General features: G+C 41.7%; 1 protein-coding gene across 2 annotated transcripts in view; it reads right to left on the bottom strand.

The window, feature by feature from the left end:
* Positions 1–15,729, bottom strand: part of KCNH1 (potassium voltage-gated channel subfamily H member 1) — a 393,338-nt gene that overhangs the window by 88,670 nt on the left and 288,939 nt on the right. For both annotated transcript variants that reach the window (XM_039230120.1, XM_039230121.1), the window contains exon 10: positions 4,978–5,174. In XM_039230120.1, the coding sequence (XP_039086051.1) occupies positions 4,978–5,174 (197 nt within the window). The remainder of the gene's footprint in view (positions 1–4,977; positions 5,175–15,729) is intronic.

Raw genomic sequence — 15,729 nt, 5'->3', positions numbered from 1 at the left:
ATGAGCCTAGAATAGTTTAGGAAATTTTACAAGGGCACACAGCTGGTCAATAGTCAAAACCAGGATATTCAAACCTAGGTCCCTAGTCCCAAAGCGGGTGCTCTGTTTCGTAAGTTACTAATATCATGGCTGGGTTAGCCTGCTATTTAACCAAAGGGAGGTGTGCTTTTCCTCCCACACACACCCGGCCATGGTGTGGCTGTCACCCTATGGAGGAAACTTCTCATGTCCCCAGACTGGGATTTTCTGTACAAGTTTCTGCGTGTGCGGGAGGATACTGAAGATACTTTGGAGATACTCTGTTCCACTCCTGAAAAGTCAATGAACTGGGAGAAAGCAGAAGCCAAAGAATGCCAACATGGGCGAAGCTTCCCAGGATGATACAATGCTGCTTAGCAGCAGGGGCACATGCAGAGTTTGGAATCTGCTACCTACTGGCTGGGTGACCTTGAGGAAGTGATTCTCTTCTCCATAGGGCCCTAATTTATTCCCTGGAAAAATAGGATTGATACTATAATGTCACGGGGCTATTCTGAGGATTTAATAAACTGACATGAAACACATACTAACTTTGTGATGGAACTTGCAGCTTGCATAATTATCAGGAGTTAGTAATAATGTTACTATCAGTATCCTGCAAAGCTCTGACTGCAGAGAAAAGACTACAAGACTATTCAGGGCCTTGAGGAAGATTCCCAGAGGGCCTTGCACCCCCGAGTGCCAAGGGTCTGGGATGAGGAAGATTCTACCCCCCCTTCTTTTCATGGACAACCACATGCCACCTCCCTTAGAGGAAACGAGTATGCTGTGCTTTCCTCTTGGCAAAACCCTGACTCCATGGTGACTGACCTAAGATGCCAGAATGGCCTAATTTTTCCCTCCATGAATGAAGCTGGCCAAAATAGTGAGTGAATGCTGACCTCACTACTGGTGGGAGCCAAAGAGACAGTGGGGCCAGCACCATGTCAACATTCTAGAGCAGCTGCAAGAGGTAGAGAGAACTTTGGAGTAACACCTGCTCCAAAGAACATTCTGCAGAGTGAGTACCCTGTGTAAGCAAATGCAGAAGAGCTGCCTTCTTTTTGTTTTTTATTTATTTTGAGAGACAGAGTACAAGTAGGGGAGGGGCAGAGAGAGAAAGAGAGAGAGAGAGAGAGAGAGCAGGGGAGGGACAGAGAGAGGAAGAGAGAGAGAGAGAGAGAGAGAGAGAGAGAGAGAGAATCCCAAGTAGGCTCCAAGCTGTCAACACAGAGCCTGATGCAGGGCTCAATCCTACAAACCCCAAGATCATGACCTGAACCAAGACCAAGAGTTGGACACTTAACCGACTGAGCCACCCAGGTGCCCCAAGCTGACTTCTTTTTATTTTCCAAAAGGCACAAGATAATATAGAGTGAAGCAGGGTGTCAATTGGTAAAACAAAATACTAACCCACAATGTAACTGAGTTCGTACTGTGTGAGACTCTGTGTGTAAGAGCTTTGTCAGTATTATTTAATCCTTACAATTACCCTACGAGGTAGAACTTCTCATCATCCTCATTTTATAGATGAGGAAGCACTTATAATTTGCAGAAGCTCTAAGTGGTAGAGGCAGGATACAGACCCAGGTCTCATCTGGCTCAGTGCCCACAGGCAAGGGAGTCCAAAGGTCAAAATCCAGGATTGGCCTCAGGGTTGTGCCTCTTTCATTCTTGCCTATGACTTCAGGCATCTTTGGAGGAAATGGAGGAAGGTGACACGTCCCTTCCTGAGTTGGGTCCCAAGAGCAGTGCAGAGAGCTGAGCAGTGCTCACACACATGGATTCAGAGATAAAGAGATGAGGCTTAGAATGCAGAGGCCAGGGGAGGCCATGAAGCTGTGAGAATCAGCAAGACAGCCGGGTGATGAATCATTTCTGGCTCCAATTCTTTCATTACTGACACAGCTCTGTGACCTTTCGATAAAAGGTCATATTTGTGAAATGAAGATGGTGTGGTAGGAAAATGGAGGAGAGACTGGATGGCCATTGACGCACCTTCCAGCTGAGAGTTTTTACGGTGCACAAGGAGACGTCGACAGAACCAAACAACTCCCCAAACAGATGTCAAAGGCACTATGTTCTCAGGAATCTTTGCAAACAACACTTGATTTTGCCAAGATAGAAACAGCCACAAGAATACACTTCACTTTGCCAGAAAAAAAAATTGCTGCAAGAATAATTCTTGCATGTAATGTTCTTGTCTTCTATGCCCTATGTAACTATGAATTAGTTCTCAGAAGGACACAATGAGAGATTACAATGGCAACACCAAAAAAATGACAAGCCTCTTTTTTCCAAGAAAAAGAATGGCTACCTCTTCTTGTAAAGGATCTCACTAAAATTGTCTTGGATCCATACCAGACTCAGAGGCATTTGCGGTTGGAAGGACATTTGAAAGTCAACTAATGTGACTCTCCATTGGATGCCTCAGGGACCTCTACAACATCTCTGAGGGGTATCTGGGGAATGTCTAAATACCTTCAGGACCACCTGATCTTTCTTATATTTTCTACAGCTTGGATGCTTCCTCTACGCCTTGTGGCCATACACACCCCACCTAATTGCCCTCCATGACAGCCTTTCAGAAATGCTGCCCCCAGTCTTCCCTTCTGCAAGCTGTCAATTATTCTGTACTTATGAAGACAGTCTGACCACGGAGGCACTGCTGTTTTTATTTTTTTATAAGACAGATTTATTGGATCCACAATTATTCCAAAATGATTACTACTCCAAATAACCCAAACTGTGTTTTTTCCAACCTACATTATCAGCAACACTGAAAGCTGATTATAATCAACTTGCTTTCATAAAAAGGAGGAAAAAAAATAGACTTTAGAAGAATCCACGTGGTTAAAAGTACCACCAGCAGGCACTCCACGTTCCCAAATAAACAAAGAACTGTGAATGCACACTTCAACACCACTGCCCATTCCCAATGAGAATTTAAATGGCCAACTTTAAAATCACAGAACCATAAAAATGATCCATAACCTCACATTTTCTGATGTGGAAACTGAGTCCTAGAGATTCCATCACTTTCTCCTTGGCATCCTTAAATATTTATTAATCCTCTGTACTGGGTTAGGCACTGGGACTACCCAGGTACCCAGGCCTTGCCTTCTTGGGCCTCTGAGTAGGGACTCACAAGCATATTATAAGGGTAACCTAGTGATATGCATTTGGAACCTTGTATAAGTAACTTGAAAGAAGAAAGGCTGATTCCTTTTTCTGTGCCTTGGCTCAAACTGCCCTTCCACCTGAAACACCTGTATCCTCTCACTGTTTGGCAAGCTCATCCTTTTAGACTCAATTCAAGTATCACTCCCCTCCCCAACACTTTCTCTCCAGCTCCCCCTTTAGCTGCCCTTCTCCTTCATGTTCCCACAATATCTTGTACAAATCACACTCCTATACTTAGCCTCACATACTGCATTTATCCTTCCTGTGCTGATCATCTCTGTTAGGCTTTAGATTCCTGGAGATAAGGAACTGTTATTCAGCTTTCTATGTCTAGTCTCGTTCAGCTGGTGTATACTGGGTTTGATGAGTGAATGAGTAAACAGTTCAGTAGTCTTAAGGGCTAATAGGCATTTGTCACAGAGAGAAAGGGAAAGAAGAATGCCTGGCTGAGGAAGCCCAGGGCTCTGAGAGGGTGTGGCGCCTGCAGAGTTGTGCAGAGCCCTCGCGGTGGGAGTGTTCGGGGTGGTAGAGGTGGGCATGTGAAGAGTGGCTGAGGTTGGGGCTTGGGGTTTAAGTCAGGGTTAGATGTGAAAAGCCACATAAGCCATGCTGAAGCATTGCAGACATTATCCTAAAGTTACAGTGAGGCCAAAAAGTCTTTACAAAGGAAGGGACATGATCCAATTTGTTTTAAAGGTCACAAAATTAGCCAAAGGAGGAAGTGCCGTGTTGAGGACTGATACAAGCGGGAACCTTTGCATGGTGTCAGACACAGGGAAGGTCTGCATCTGGGCGTTGTGTCCTGGGAGCTCAGGGAGAGCCCCAGGGTTGGAAGTAGAGTGTAGACCCAGGTTTGAGAGCTTAGGTGGAACCCAAAGGATTTGAGGAGTAACCTGAGACATGGGAGACCAGAAAGAAGCATCAATCATGATGCCACCATTTTTAACTTGGAACCCTGGGGTGATACAATGTCAACAGAGGCAAGGACCATAAGAATAGGAACAGTCTTGGAGGAAAGATTACGAGATCATTTGTTGAAAGATTCCTATGATAATTCCTATAGGTGGTTTCTATAGGTCCGAGTTACCTTGTTAACTAAAAGAGACAGATGAAGTGCAAGAAAGGTGGTCATGAAAAACCTAAAGAATACGAGACAGAATACTTTAATCCTCACAGAGGCAGAGGGAACAATCCTGATGATCTGAGGGCTGAAGGAAACAATTTCAGACCAGAAATCTTCTCTGGGTCTTAAAACTACTCTTAAATCAGCAGGTGTATACAAGATACTCTCTAGGCAATCAGATTCCATACCTTTCTGATTTTCTTAACCCAACTGAATCATCTTCCTAGCTTTTAAAAATTATTATTATCAGCTAGTGAATGGCCTCACACCATTTAGTGAGACCTAGTCACCAGGGAGAATTCAGTTTATTTGAATTAAGCAGCCCCACTCAGTCATTTTTCTGACTAATGACCTCATTTTTTGCTCATCTTTTCAAAATGCCAGAAAGTCTAGATATTGCTGGGGAAAAGCCCATGGGCATACTCATGAACCAATCCCTTTTGCAGCAAAATTAACCTGTCTTTTAATCTAGCAACATTCTCTTGCCCTTATTTCATAGCAAAATCTCTGAAAAACAAGCCATGCACAGAATCCCTATAGAAACTATTGCTCCACTTAAACAATCTGTGAAAGGACTTTCTCTGCCCATGTGGTTATCTGCAGGGCACAAAAGACTGTTCTTGGTAGAAAATAAACCAAAATGGCCAGCTTACCCTCTTCCTCAAGTTGTAGGTGAGAATGAGGTTCCGGGAGAAGGAGTGGGAAAAGGCCGTGTAGAATTCTAGCACTTTCTGCAGGGCATCCCGTTTGATCACATGCAGGTCACAGTAGGTCAAGGCCCTAACATTGGCGCAGGACTGGGCAAGAGTGGCTTCCTTCCAGAACACGTCTCCAAACACGTCTCCTTTCCCTAGGGAGAAAAGGTGGTGGTGAAGAAAGTGTCAGCCAGAAGATGTCTGGCCAACCAGGTTGGCCTCCCTTTGTCTCCCCAAATTGCTGTCCATTCGGCATTCTATTAACTTGGGCTCATAAAAGGAAAAAAGCCCCCACAAGTTAACAACACACAATTTAAGGAACTTTAAAATACCATATAAGACATGTCAAAGTTTAACCATGGCCTTTGGGGTCACTGGCTGTTTGTTACCTCCTGAACATCCTCTCCAAAGTGGGAACTCCCTGTTCTTTATCACACCCCCATTTCCCCAAAACACCAATCATAATCTATAACTAATTATTTGTTCCCTTGCTTGCTGTGTAACTCCCAAGAGGAGAATTCTCTCCACGTCACACAGTGTCTGGAACCTATATAGGCGTTCTGTTAATATGTGCAGGCAGGGGCGCCTGGGTGGCTTAGTCGGTTAAGCGTCCGGCTTTCGCTTAGGTCATGATCTCGCGGTTTGTGGGTTTGAGCCCCGCATTGGGCTCTGTGCTGACAGCCAGCTCAGAGCCTGGAGCCTGTTTCAGAGTCTGTCACTCCCTCTCTCTTTGACCCTCCCCTGCTCACGCTCTCGCTCTCTCGCTCTCTCTCCTAGAAAAAAAAAAAAATGTGCAGGCAAAAGAGAAGTAAGGAAGGAGGCCGAATTGTGGATCTCCATTCATGCGACTGACTGAGAGGTGAGTAGTATGGAGAAGGTGTGGATGCTCTATCAGGAGCTGAAGATCAAGAGAGGTCTCCTCTGTTGAGGATGATCCACATGGCAAAAGGCAGGCAAGGTGGGAGTTCAGTCTCCCATACTCCATCCACTGCCCTAAGGCTTGTGTTTGTTTGGTGTCTCATTCCTCACCCTTTCTCCCCCACCTCCTTCCATGTCCCTCACTCTTGCCAAAGGCTCTCCTGGTAGTATAAAAACAGGGGCCCCATACACATGGCGTCTCCAGGACCCTCCATGCCTGGCATTCCATAAGAGGATATGTCATAAGTCGATAGAGTACTAATCCCACATAACCATATTCTGGATCAAACTTGTATCAATCTCCTTTAATCACCTTCTTTTCACATCAAGGGGTATTCTCCCTACCTTTTGCAAAGTCTAACATTTTAACACATTTCTAATGGAAAGCCCAATTCCTTTCCGGCACAGCCTCTGGTTATAAATGGCTTGAAATGTTGTTTATCTTGCCTATAAATTTTCAGCACAGATAAACACAAATTTGAGTCCACAGGGAGCTGGAGAGGAGGACATAGGGAGCAATAAACAAAGCTACAAGTGTGGAGAGTAACCCTCACAACCCTCAAGGGTTGTTGGCCTATGTATCCAGACCAGCCACACTCCTCTGCAGGAAGCCGGGTACCCACGACTCCATATGATTAACAGGCAGGTGTCTTCCTCATTGAGGCCAAGGAGGCAATTAGACTCCCAAGCACCTGGACAGAACTTGATCTTTTCTCAAACGCCAAAGTATCCATTCTAAGTATATAAGGTACTCCATGGGCACAGCCCTCTCCAAGCACCTCCACAGCATGAGCTGGAAATCAAGTGTACTAGACACATTACTTCACAGTTTCCTATGTGTTTGTGCAGCAGTGTGCACTTCTGATTTATGAAGATCGTTTTACTGACTCAATATGAACAAGATACATGTGTGCAGATGTAGATAAAAATATTTTTAGATATATTTTTAGATAAAACTGACTTTAAAACTATGCTAGTTCAATTCCCTTCCCAAGTGTTTTTCAATCACCTGTATTATGAAGGGGTTACTTTAGGGTGGGGGCCACTGTATGGGAATGCTTCTCCTTGCGGGATGCTACCAGCTTCCATGGAGATGGGCTCATTCAATGTGTGCTGCCCGGTACTGAGTTCTAACCAACAAGGCTGGCCATTAGTTCATACACAGCAAGCATTCTATAACCACCCCCTACCCACTGTGCTACAATGCCTCTCATTCCTTTCATTTTTATGTAATCTTACTCTTCTAGAGAAAGCTCTTCCAACACACAGCATGGCAGTCAAAAAATGGACCCCATCTGCAGGTTACAACTTACATCAAGAGGCAAGTCCTACTTTCCTTCCCCTTGATTCTTAATTTGCCTTAGTTCCTTGCCTTGAGTGTGGCAGAAGTGACATTCTGGGATTTTTAAGGAAATATCATAAGGCTTTTAGCTTCTGCCTGGGTCTCTTGGTACACTTACTCTTAGGATGCCCCTTCTTAGAACCCAACCACCATGTTTTGAGAAGAATAAGCCACACAAGAGGCCACATATCAGTGCTCTTGTGGACAGCCCAGCTGAGCTGTTCACTGACAGAAAGCCTCTGTCAGACACGTAAATGAGCCATCTTGGCAAGCCCACCAGACTGGTCAAGCTTTTGGATGCCCGCAGCCCCAGCCAATGCTGGTGTGCGGCCACATTCAGAAAGCCCAAGTCAAAACCAACCAACTAGGCTAAACAACTCACAGAATGGTGAGAAACAGTAACAAACTCCTTATACCACTAAATTTAGGGGAAGTTTATTATGCAGAAATAGGTGACCAGAACACACAGAAATGTGGAGCTCAGGACTGAGAGGATCGTGAGAAATTACTTAGTAAGTTACCTAATATTTCAGCAAAACATTACAAATCATCCCCAACTCTGAGCTGGTGGCACCCCACATCCCTCCCTGAAAGAAGGAGATGAGAAAGAGCAAGGAGTGACTCTCAAGGAGCAGATTTTTCTGAGTCTTTTGAGTATCAGTGAGAAAATGTAGAATTGACAAATCTTACAGTCTCCTATCATGATGAAATGTGGTATAATTAAGTCAGAACTGAGAGTACAAGACCACTGGTAATCTTATCTGATTCTCATTAAGATTATTGCTGACCCTTGAAGAACACAGGTTTCAATTGCACAGGACTACTTACATGTGGATTTTTTTCAATACAGTACACTACCATAAATGTATTTTCTCTTCCTTATGATTTTCTCAATAACATTTTCTTTTCTCTGGTATACTTTATTGTAATAATCCAGTATATAATACATACAAGATAGAAAAATCCATCCTATATGTATTACATGTATTACATGTACAATGTATTACATTGACTATTTTATCAGTAATGTTTCTGGTCAATAGTAGGCTATTAGTAGTTAAGTTTAGGGGGAATCAAAAGTTATACATGGATTTTCTTTTATTTTTAATTTTTTTACTTTTTAATGTTTATTTATTTTTGAGAGACAGAGAGATAGAACACAAGCAAGGGAGGGACAGAGACAGAGAGGGAGACACAGAATCGGAAGCAGGCTCCAGGCTCTGAACTGCAGCATAGAGCCCGAGGCGGGGCTCAAACACACAACCTGTGAGATCATGACCTGAGCTGAAGTTGGACACTTAACTGACTGAGCCACCCGGGCACCTCTATTACACATGGATTTTCGACTGCACAGAGGGTCAGTGCCCCAACTGTCACATTATTTAAGGGTCAATTGTCCTTTATTTATTTTTAATTTTTTAAATGTTTATTATTTTGAGAGAGAGAGAGAGAGAGAGAGACAAAGCATGAGCAGGGGAGGGGCAGAGAAAGAGGGTGACACAGACTCTGAAGCAGGCTCCAGGCTCCAAGGTGTCAGCACAGAGCTCAACGTGGGGCCCAAACTCATGAACCACAAGATCATGACCTTAGCCAAAGTTGGATGCTTAACTGACTGAGCAACCCAGGTGACTCAACTGTCCTTCACTTAAACAAAATCTAATGTATGAGCATTACACTTCTCAAACAAATTCAGAGTAGGTTTTCCAGTTATAAACGAACCCAGAAAGTAAAATAGTTCCTCGTGTGTATTGAACATATGAACTACTCTGTTAAAATTTAGTTTATGAACAACTCTTCAAGGGTACACTTATTGCCTAAAACAAATGACCACCATATTATGGTTGAGACACACCAGGAAATTAATAATCATCTTTAGAAATGACAACATGCCTACTGTAAAAACTTTTCCAATCAAAGGTTTTGACAGAAACAATAAGTAGAGAGTAATTCCTACTACCCAAAGTATTTCATGGTAAGATCATCATGATTAATCTGTAGGGTCCAGGAAGTCTCAGTGTTGTTAGAACTTGGATTTGATTTTCAACCCACATTGAAAATCATACCATCTTTTTTCCTGTAAAGGAAGTATTTTTGGTATAAATGATCTGTTAGTGAGACTTAAGAATGTGGTATTGGAGGACCCGTCATTTTCAAACAAACCCAAACCTATTCTGGCAAATGAGAAATGTATTTATGACACATGTCACTGGGAAAAACTGTCAAAAAGAAGGATACAGAGCATTTGACAGGCTCCTGTAAGTTACACACAGCTCTGAGAATAATGACTTCCCAGGTCAGGGTTACGAATCAGGGGCCTGGACAAGGCCTACACCCACATTCATCCCTTGTTCCCTAGTGTAAAATTCACTGAAGAACAAAAGTTACCCCAATGCAACTGGCAATCAAACTACTTGAGGCAATCAGCTTATTGATTTATTTATTCCATTGAAGCCCTGGGTGCAGAATGTTAAAACCTAAGTGTTCCAGGGGGGGAGCCAAGATGGCAGGACAACATGGAAGTCTTTTTTCCATCTCACCTACCATGAAATACAGCCAGATCAACATTAAACCATCCTGCACACCTAGAAAGCTGATTTGAGGATTAACACAATAATCTGCACAACCTTAACCACAGAACTCAGCAGGTATGAAGCACGGAGAGGTGAAGTGTGGGAGAGAGGAGCCACAGAGGGCAGGGAGCTGTTTTTGCTTGTGGAGAGGGGATGGAGACTGGGGGGAGAGCATAGGGGAAAAGCACCCCTGAAAAAAGCAGCTGGAGAGAAAGTGGAAAAGTGGAAACAGCTGCAGAGACTGAACTGAGAAAGGAGAAAGGAGAGGGTTTAAATTCCATTAAGACTCTATCAATAGGGGGAGCACCGAGTCTAAAATCTGCAACTCAAATACCTAGTGGTGCTCTGGTGGGAAGTGTGAATTCTCAGGAGAAAAGTGGGTCTGGGAGGTCCTCGGCCACATGCGATTTTCCATAATCCCGGAAATACTGCTGCTACATGATCATGTGAACTTTCTCTGAGGCAGACTAGCACTCAGCCACATCAGCAGCACCAAGGTCCAGAGAACATTCCTGGGTGCCGCTGGCACCCGGCCATTGCTGGGTGAGACCCTCCCCCAGAGAATCTGACTGGGTCAAAGCCATAGTTCCTCAAAAGTGAGGGGTCAGGAAACACAGCCTCAACTCAGATAAAATTCAGTGGGAGGTGCCACCTGGCAACCTGATGGCACAGTCACGGACAGTGTTAAAAGCGGAGAGTGGATGGAAACCAGAGACAAAGGACAGGTGCGTGATTCCTGGTCAGGTAGAGCACAGAGTTCTGATACTGGACTGGGTGATGCCATTTTCACCCTGCCCAAACATGTGCAGGCAAACCTACAGGCACCACAAGCAGCACCATCTAGTGGAGAACAGAGTCGTTACACTAAGCCCTGCCCAACTGGGCCAACCTTGCTCTTCAGGAACACCACAAATCTCTCCGCCTGCTTAGTTAACGGACTACAAAGTGCTTCATAGTTTGACTTCTAGGGGAAAACAATGTAGTATCAATCATCTTTCAGTCTGTTTGCTGGTCCATCTACTCAATTTTCTTTTTTCTTTTTTTTGTTTCTTTTTCATTTCTTTTAGTTGGATACAGAAAGATAAAAAATTTATTTTTATTTTCAATTTTTATTAAAAACATTTTCCTTTATTTTTGACTACATTCTTTACTTTTTTATAAATTTCCCAAATTTTATTTTATTTCCATCATTTCAAGTTATTCTATTTCATCATATTGGTTTTCTCAAATTTTTAAACATTTTCTTTTTTTTTCTTTTCTTTTTCCCTTTTTTCTCTAATCAATCAAGCTCCTTTCAATAGCAAGACCAAAACACACCTAGGAACTACCATCATTTATTTGTTTGTGTGTGTGTGTGTGTGTGTGTGTGTGTGTTGTTTTCAATTCTTTAATTTTAATTTTTTTCTTTCGCTTTTTTCTCCAATCAGTCAAGCTCCTTTCAATACCCAGATCAAAACACACCTATGATTTAGCATCACTTATTTTGTGTGTGTGTACTGTTTTTAATTTTTAATTTTTTAATTTTAATTTTCCCCTTTTTTCTCTAATCAATCAAGCTCCTTTCAATAACAAGACCAAAACACAGCTATGATCTAGCATCATTTATTTGATTTGTGTGTGTGTGTGTGTGTGTTTTCTTCATTTAATTTAAAATTTTTTGACCTTTTTAATTCCTTTTCTTCCTTCAAAATGACCAAATGAGGGAATCAGTTAATTAGAAACAAAAAGATTGAGATCATACCATGTGTATTTTCAGATCACAATGCTATGAAACTCGAAATCAACCACAAGAAAAAACTTGGGAGATAACAAATACTTGGGAGACTAAAGAACATCCTATAAAAAATGAATGGGCTAACCAAGAAGCTAAGGAAGAAATTAAAAATCACATGGAAGCCAATGAAAATCATAACACCACAGCCCAAAACCTCTGGGATGCAGCAAAGGCAGTCATAAGAGGAGAAATATATAGTAATTCAGGCCTTCCTAAAGAAGGAAGAAAGGTCACAGATACACAACTAGACCTTACACCTCAAGAAACTGGAAAAAAACAGCAAATAAAACCCAAAACCAGCAGAAGACAAAAAATAATAAAAAATAGAGCAGAAATCAATGCTATTAAAACCAAAACAAAAACAAAAACCCAGTAGAACAGACCAATGAAACCAGAAACTGGTCCTTTGAAGAATTAACAAAATTGATCACCCACTAGCCAGTTATATCGAAAATAAAAAGGAAAGGACCCAAATATATAAAATCAAGAATGAAAGAGGAGAGATCACAACCAACACAGCAGAAATACAAACAATAAGAAGAGAATATTATGAACAATTATATGCCAATAAAATGGGCACTCTGGAAGAAATGAACAAATTCCTAGAAAGATATAAACTACCAAAACTGAAATAGGAAGAAATAGAAAATTTGGACAGACCCATAACCAGTAAAGGAATCAAATTAGTAATCAAAAATCTCCCAAAAAATAAGAGTCCAGGGCCAGATGGCTTTCTAGGGGAATTCTACCAAACATTTAACAAGGAGTTAACAGCTATTCTCCTGAAGCTGTTCCAAAATATAGAAATGGAAGGAAAACTTCCAAACTCTATGAAGCCAGAATTACCTTGATTCCAAAACCAAAGACCCCACTAAAAAAAAGAGAACTATAGACCAATCTCCCTGATGAACATGGATGCAAAAATCCTCAACAAGATATTAGCCAACAAGATCCAACAATACATCAAAAAAATTATTCACCACAACCAAGTGGGATTTATACCTCTGATGCAGGGCTGGTTCAATATCTACAAAACAATCAGTGTGATTTATCACATCAATAAAAGAAAGGACAAGAATCATATGATCCTCTCAATAGATGCAGAGAAAGCATTTGACAAAATACAGCATCCTTTCTTGATAAAAGCCCTTAAGAAAGTAGGGATAGAAGGATCATACCTCGAGAGCATAAAAACCATATATGAAAGATCCAATGCTAATATCATCCTCAATGGGGGAAAAGTGAGAGCTTTTCCCCTAAGGTCAGGAACAAGGCAGGGATGTTCGCTCTCACCACTGTTATTCAACATATTATTGGAAGTCTTAGCCTCAGCAATCAGACAACACAAGGAAATAAAAGGCATCCAAATCAGTCAGGAGGAGGTCAAACTTTCACTGTTTGCAGATGACATGATACTCTATATGGAAAACCCAAAAGATTCCACCAAAAAACTGCTATTACCGATCCAGGAATTCATCCAAGCAGCAGGATACAAAATCAATGCACAGAAACCAGTTGCATTCTTATACACCAACAATGAAGCAACAAAAAGAGAAATCAAGGAATTGATCCCATTTACAATTGCACCCAAAACCATAAAATACCTAGGAATAAATCAGCCAAAGAGGTAAAAAAAATCTATACACTGAAAACTATAGAAAGCTGATGAAAGAAATTGAAGAAGACACAAAAAAATGGAAAAATATTCCATGCTCCTAGTGAGGAAGAACAAATACTATTAAAATGTCAATACTACCCATGCCAATCTACATATTCAATGCAATTCCTATCAAAATAACACCAGCACTCTTCACAGAGCTAGAACAAACAGTCCTAAAATTTGTATGGAACTAGAAATGACCCTGAAGAGCCAAAGCAATTTTGAAAAAGAAAATCAAAGCAGGAGGCATCACAATCCCAGACTTTAAGCCATATTACAAAACTGTAATCATCAAGACGGTATGGTACTGGCACAAGAACAGACACTCAGATCAATGGAACAGAATAGAGAACCCAGAAATGGACCCACATATTGCCAACTCATCTTTGACAAAGCAGGAAAGAATATTCAATGGAATAAAGACAGTCTCTTCAGCAAGTGGTGCTGGGAAAGCTGGACAGCGACATGCAGAAAAATGAACCTGGACCACTTTCTTATACCATATACAAATTTAAACTCAAAATGGATGAAAGACCTAAATGTAAGACAAGATGCCATCAAAATCCTCGAGGAGAAAGCAGACAAGAACCTCTGTGACCTTGGCCACACCAACTTCTTATTCAACATGTCTTCAGAGGCAAGGGAAACAAAAGCAAAAATGAACTGCTGGGACCTCATCAAAATAAAAAGCTTCTGCACAGTGAAGGAAATAATCAGTTAAATGAAAAGGCAACTATGGAATGGGAGAAGATATTTGCAAACAACATATCAGATAAAGGGTTGGTATCCAAAATCTATAAAGAACTTATCAAACTCAATAATCCATTGAAGAATGGGCTAAAGACACAACAGAAACTTCTCCAAAGATATACAGATGGCCAACAGATACATTAAACAATGCTCAACATCACTCATCATCAGGGAAATACAAATCAAAACAACAATGAGATACCATGTCACACTTGCCAGAATGGATAACATTAACAGCTCAGGCAACAGCAGTTGCTGGAGAGGATGTGGAGAAAGAATATCTCCTTTATACTGCTGGTGGGAATACAAACTGGTGCAGCCACTCTGGAAAACACTATGGAGGTTCCACAAAAAATTAAAAATAGAACTACCCTACAACCCAGCAATTGCACTACTAGGTATTTATCCAAGGGATACAGGTATGTTGTTTCAAAGGGACACATGCACCCAAATGTTTATAGCAGCACTATCAACAATAGCCAAAGTATGGTTAGAGCCCAAATGTCATTCGACAGATGAATGAAGAAAAAGTGGTGTATATATATGTGTATGTATATATATATATGCATATATATATACATGGAGTATATTTATATATGGAGTATTACTCAGCAAGCAAAAAGAATGAAATCTTGCCATTTGCAACTAGAGGGTATCATGCTAAGTGAAATTAGTCCATCAGAGAAAGACAAATATAATATGACTTCACTCATATGAGGACTTTAAGATACAAAACAGATGAACACAAGGTAAGAGCAGCAAAAATTATATAAAAACAGGAAGGGGGATGAAAACATAAGAGACTCTTAAGCATGGAGAACAAACAGAGGGTTTCTGGAGGGGTTGTGGGAGGGGGGATGGGCTAAACATGTAAGAGGCATTCAGGAATCTACTCCTGAAATCATTGTTGTACTATATGCTAACAACTTGGATCCAAATTAAAAAAAAAAAAAAAAAAAAAAAAAAAAACCAAAGTGTTCCAAGTTTCTAAAATACATTCTAAGTGGATGTTTCAAGTGAGGGAAAAGAAAAAGGCATGAAAAGGGGAAGTAAGTCACAAGAGTCTAATTAAAAACCCCAAGCAAACATCCCTATGATAATTAATCCTCCTCCCTCATCCACCCCCCACTTCAGTGATGCTGTCTTCACGTACCTCCACTTTTGCAGTGGACATAAACAGCCCCCTGGGGTATAGACGTGGGACTGAAGAACACTGATAAAACACAGGTAGGAGGTGGCACACAGGGCCGAGGAGCCACAGGGAGAGGGAGGGCAGGTGTCTGCGAGGAGCCCAGGAGAAAACCAAGACCCCGTAGATGATTCGCTTTAATGATGGGCAGAGGCTGGAACATCCACATGAGGAGACTTGGAGGGGCATTGAAAGTGGGCGTGCGGGGTGGGAGGAGTGACCAGGGAAAATGCTAGAGGTGCTGGGACTGGGTCCCTGGGAAGATCAAACAGCTTACTGGAAAGTTAAAAAGTTGCAGGAAAGCAATTCAGCCCTTAAACTGACAATTGAGTTTGGAACTCTTCAGAAAAGGCCCTGTTTGTTTGTTTATATGTTTTTTAAGTTTTATTTTTATTTTATTTTGAGAGACAGAGAGAGAGCAAGTGGGGAGAAAAAGAGAGAGAGGGAGACAGAATCCCAAGCAGGCTCTGCACTGCCAGCACGGAGCCCAATGTGGGGCTCTAGCTC

This window comes from Hyaena hyaena, unplaced genomic scaffold, assembly GCF_003009895.1.
Source record: "Hyaena hyaena isolate Hyena2069 unplaced genomic scaffold, ASM300989v1 scaffold_43, whole genome shotgun sequence".
Lineage (NCBI taxonomy): Eukaryota > Metazoa > Chordata > Mammalia > Carnivora > Hyaenidae > Hyaena > Hyaena hyaena.
Note: the sequence above shows the minus strand (reverse complement) of the source record. Positions and strands in the feature narration are given on the sequence as shown.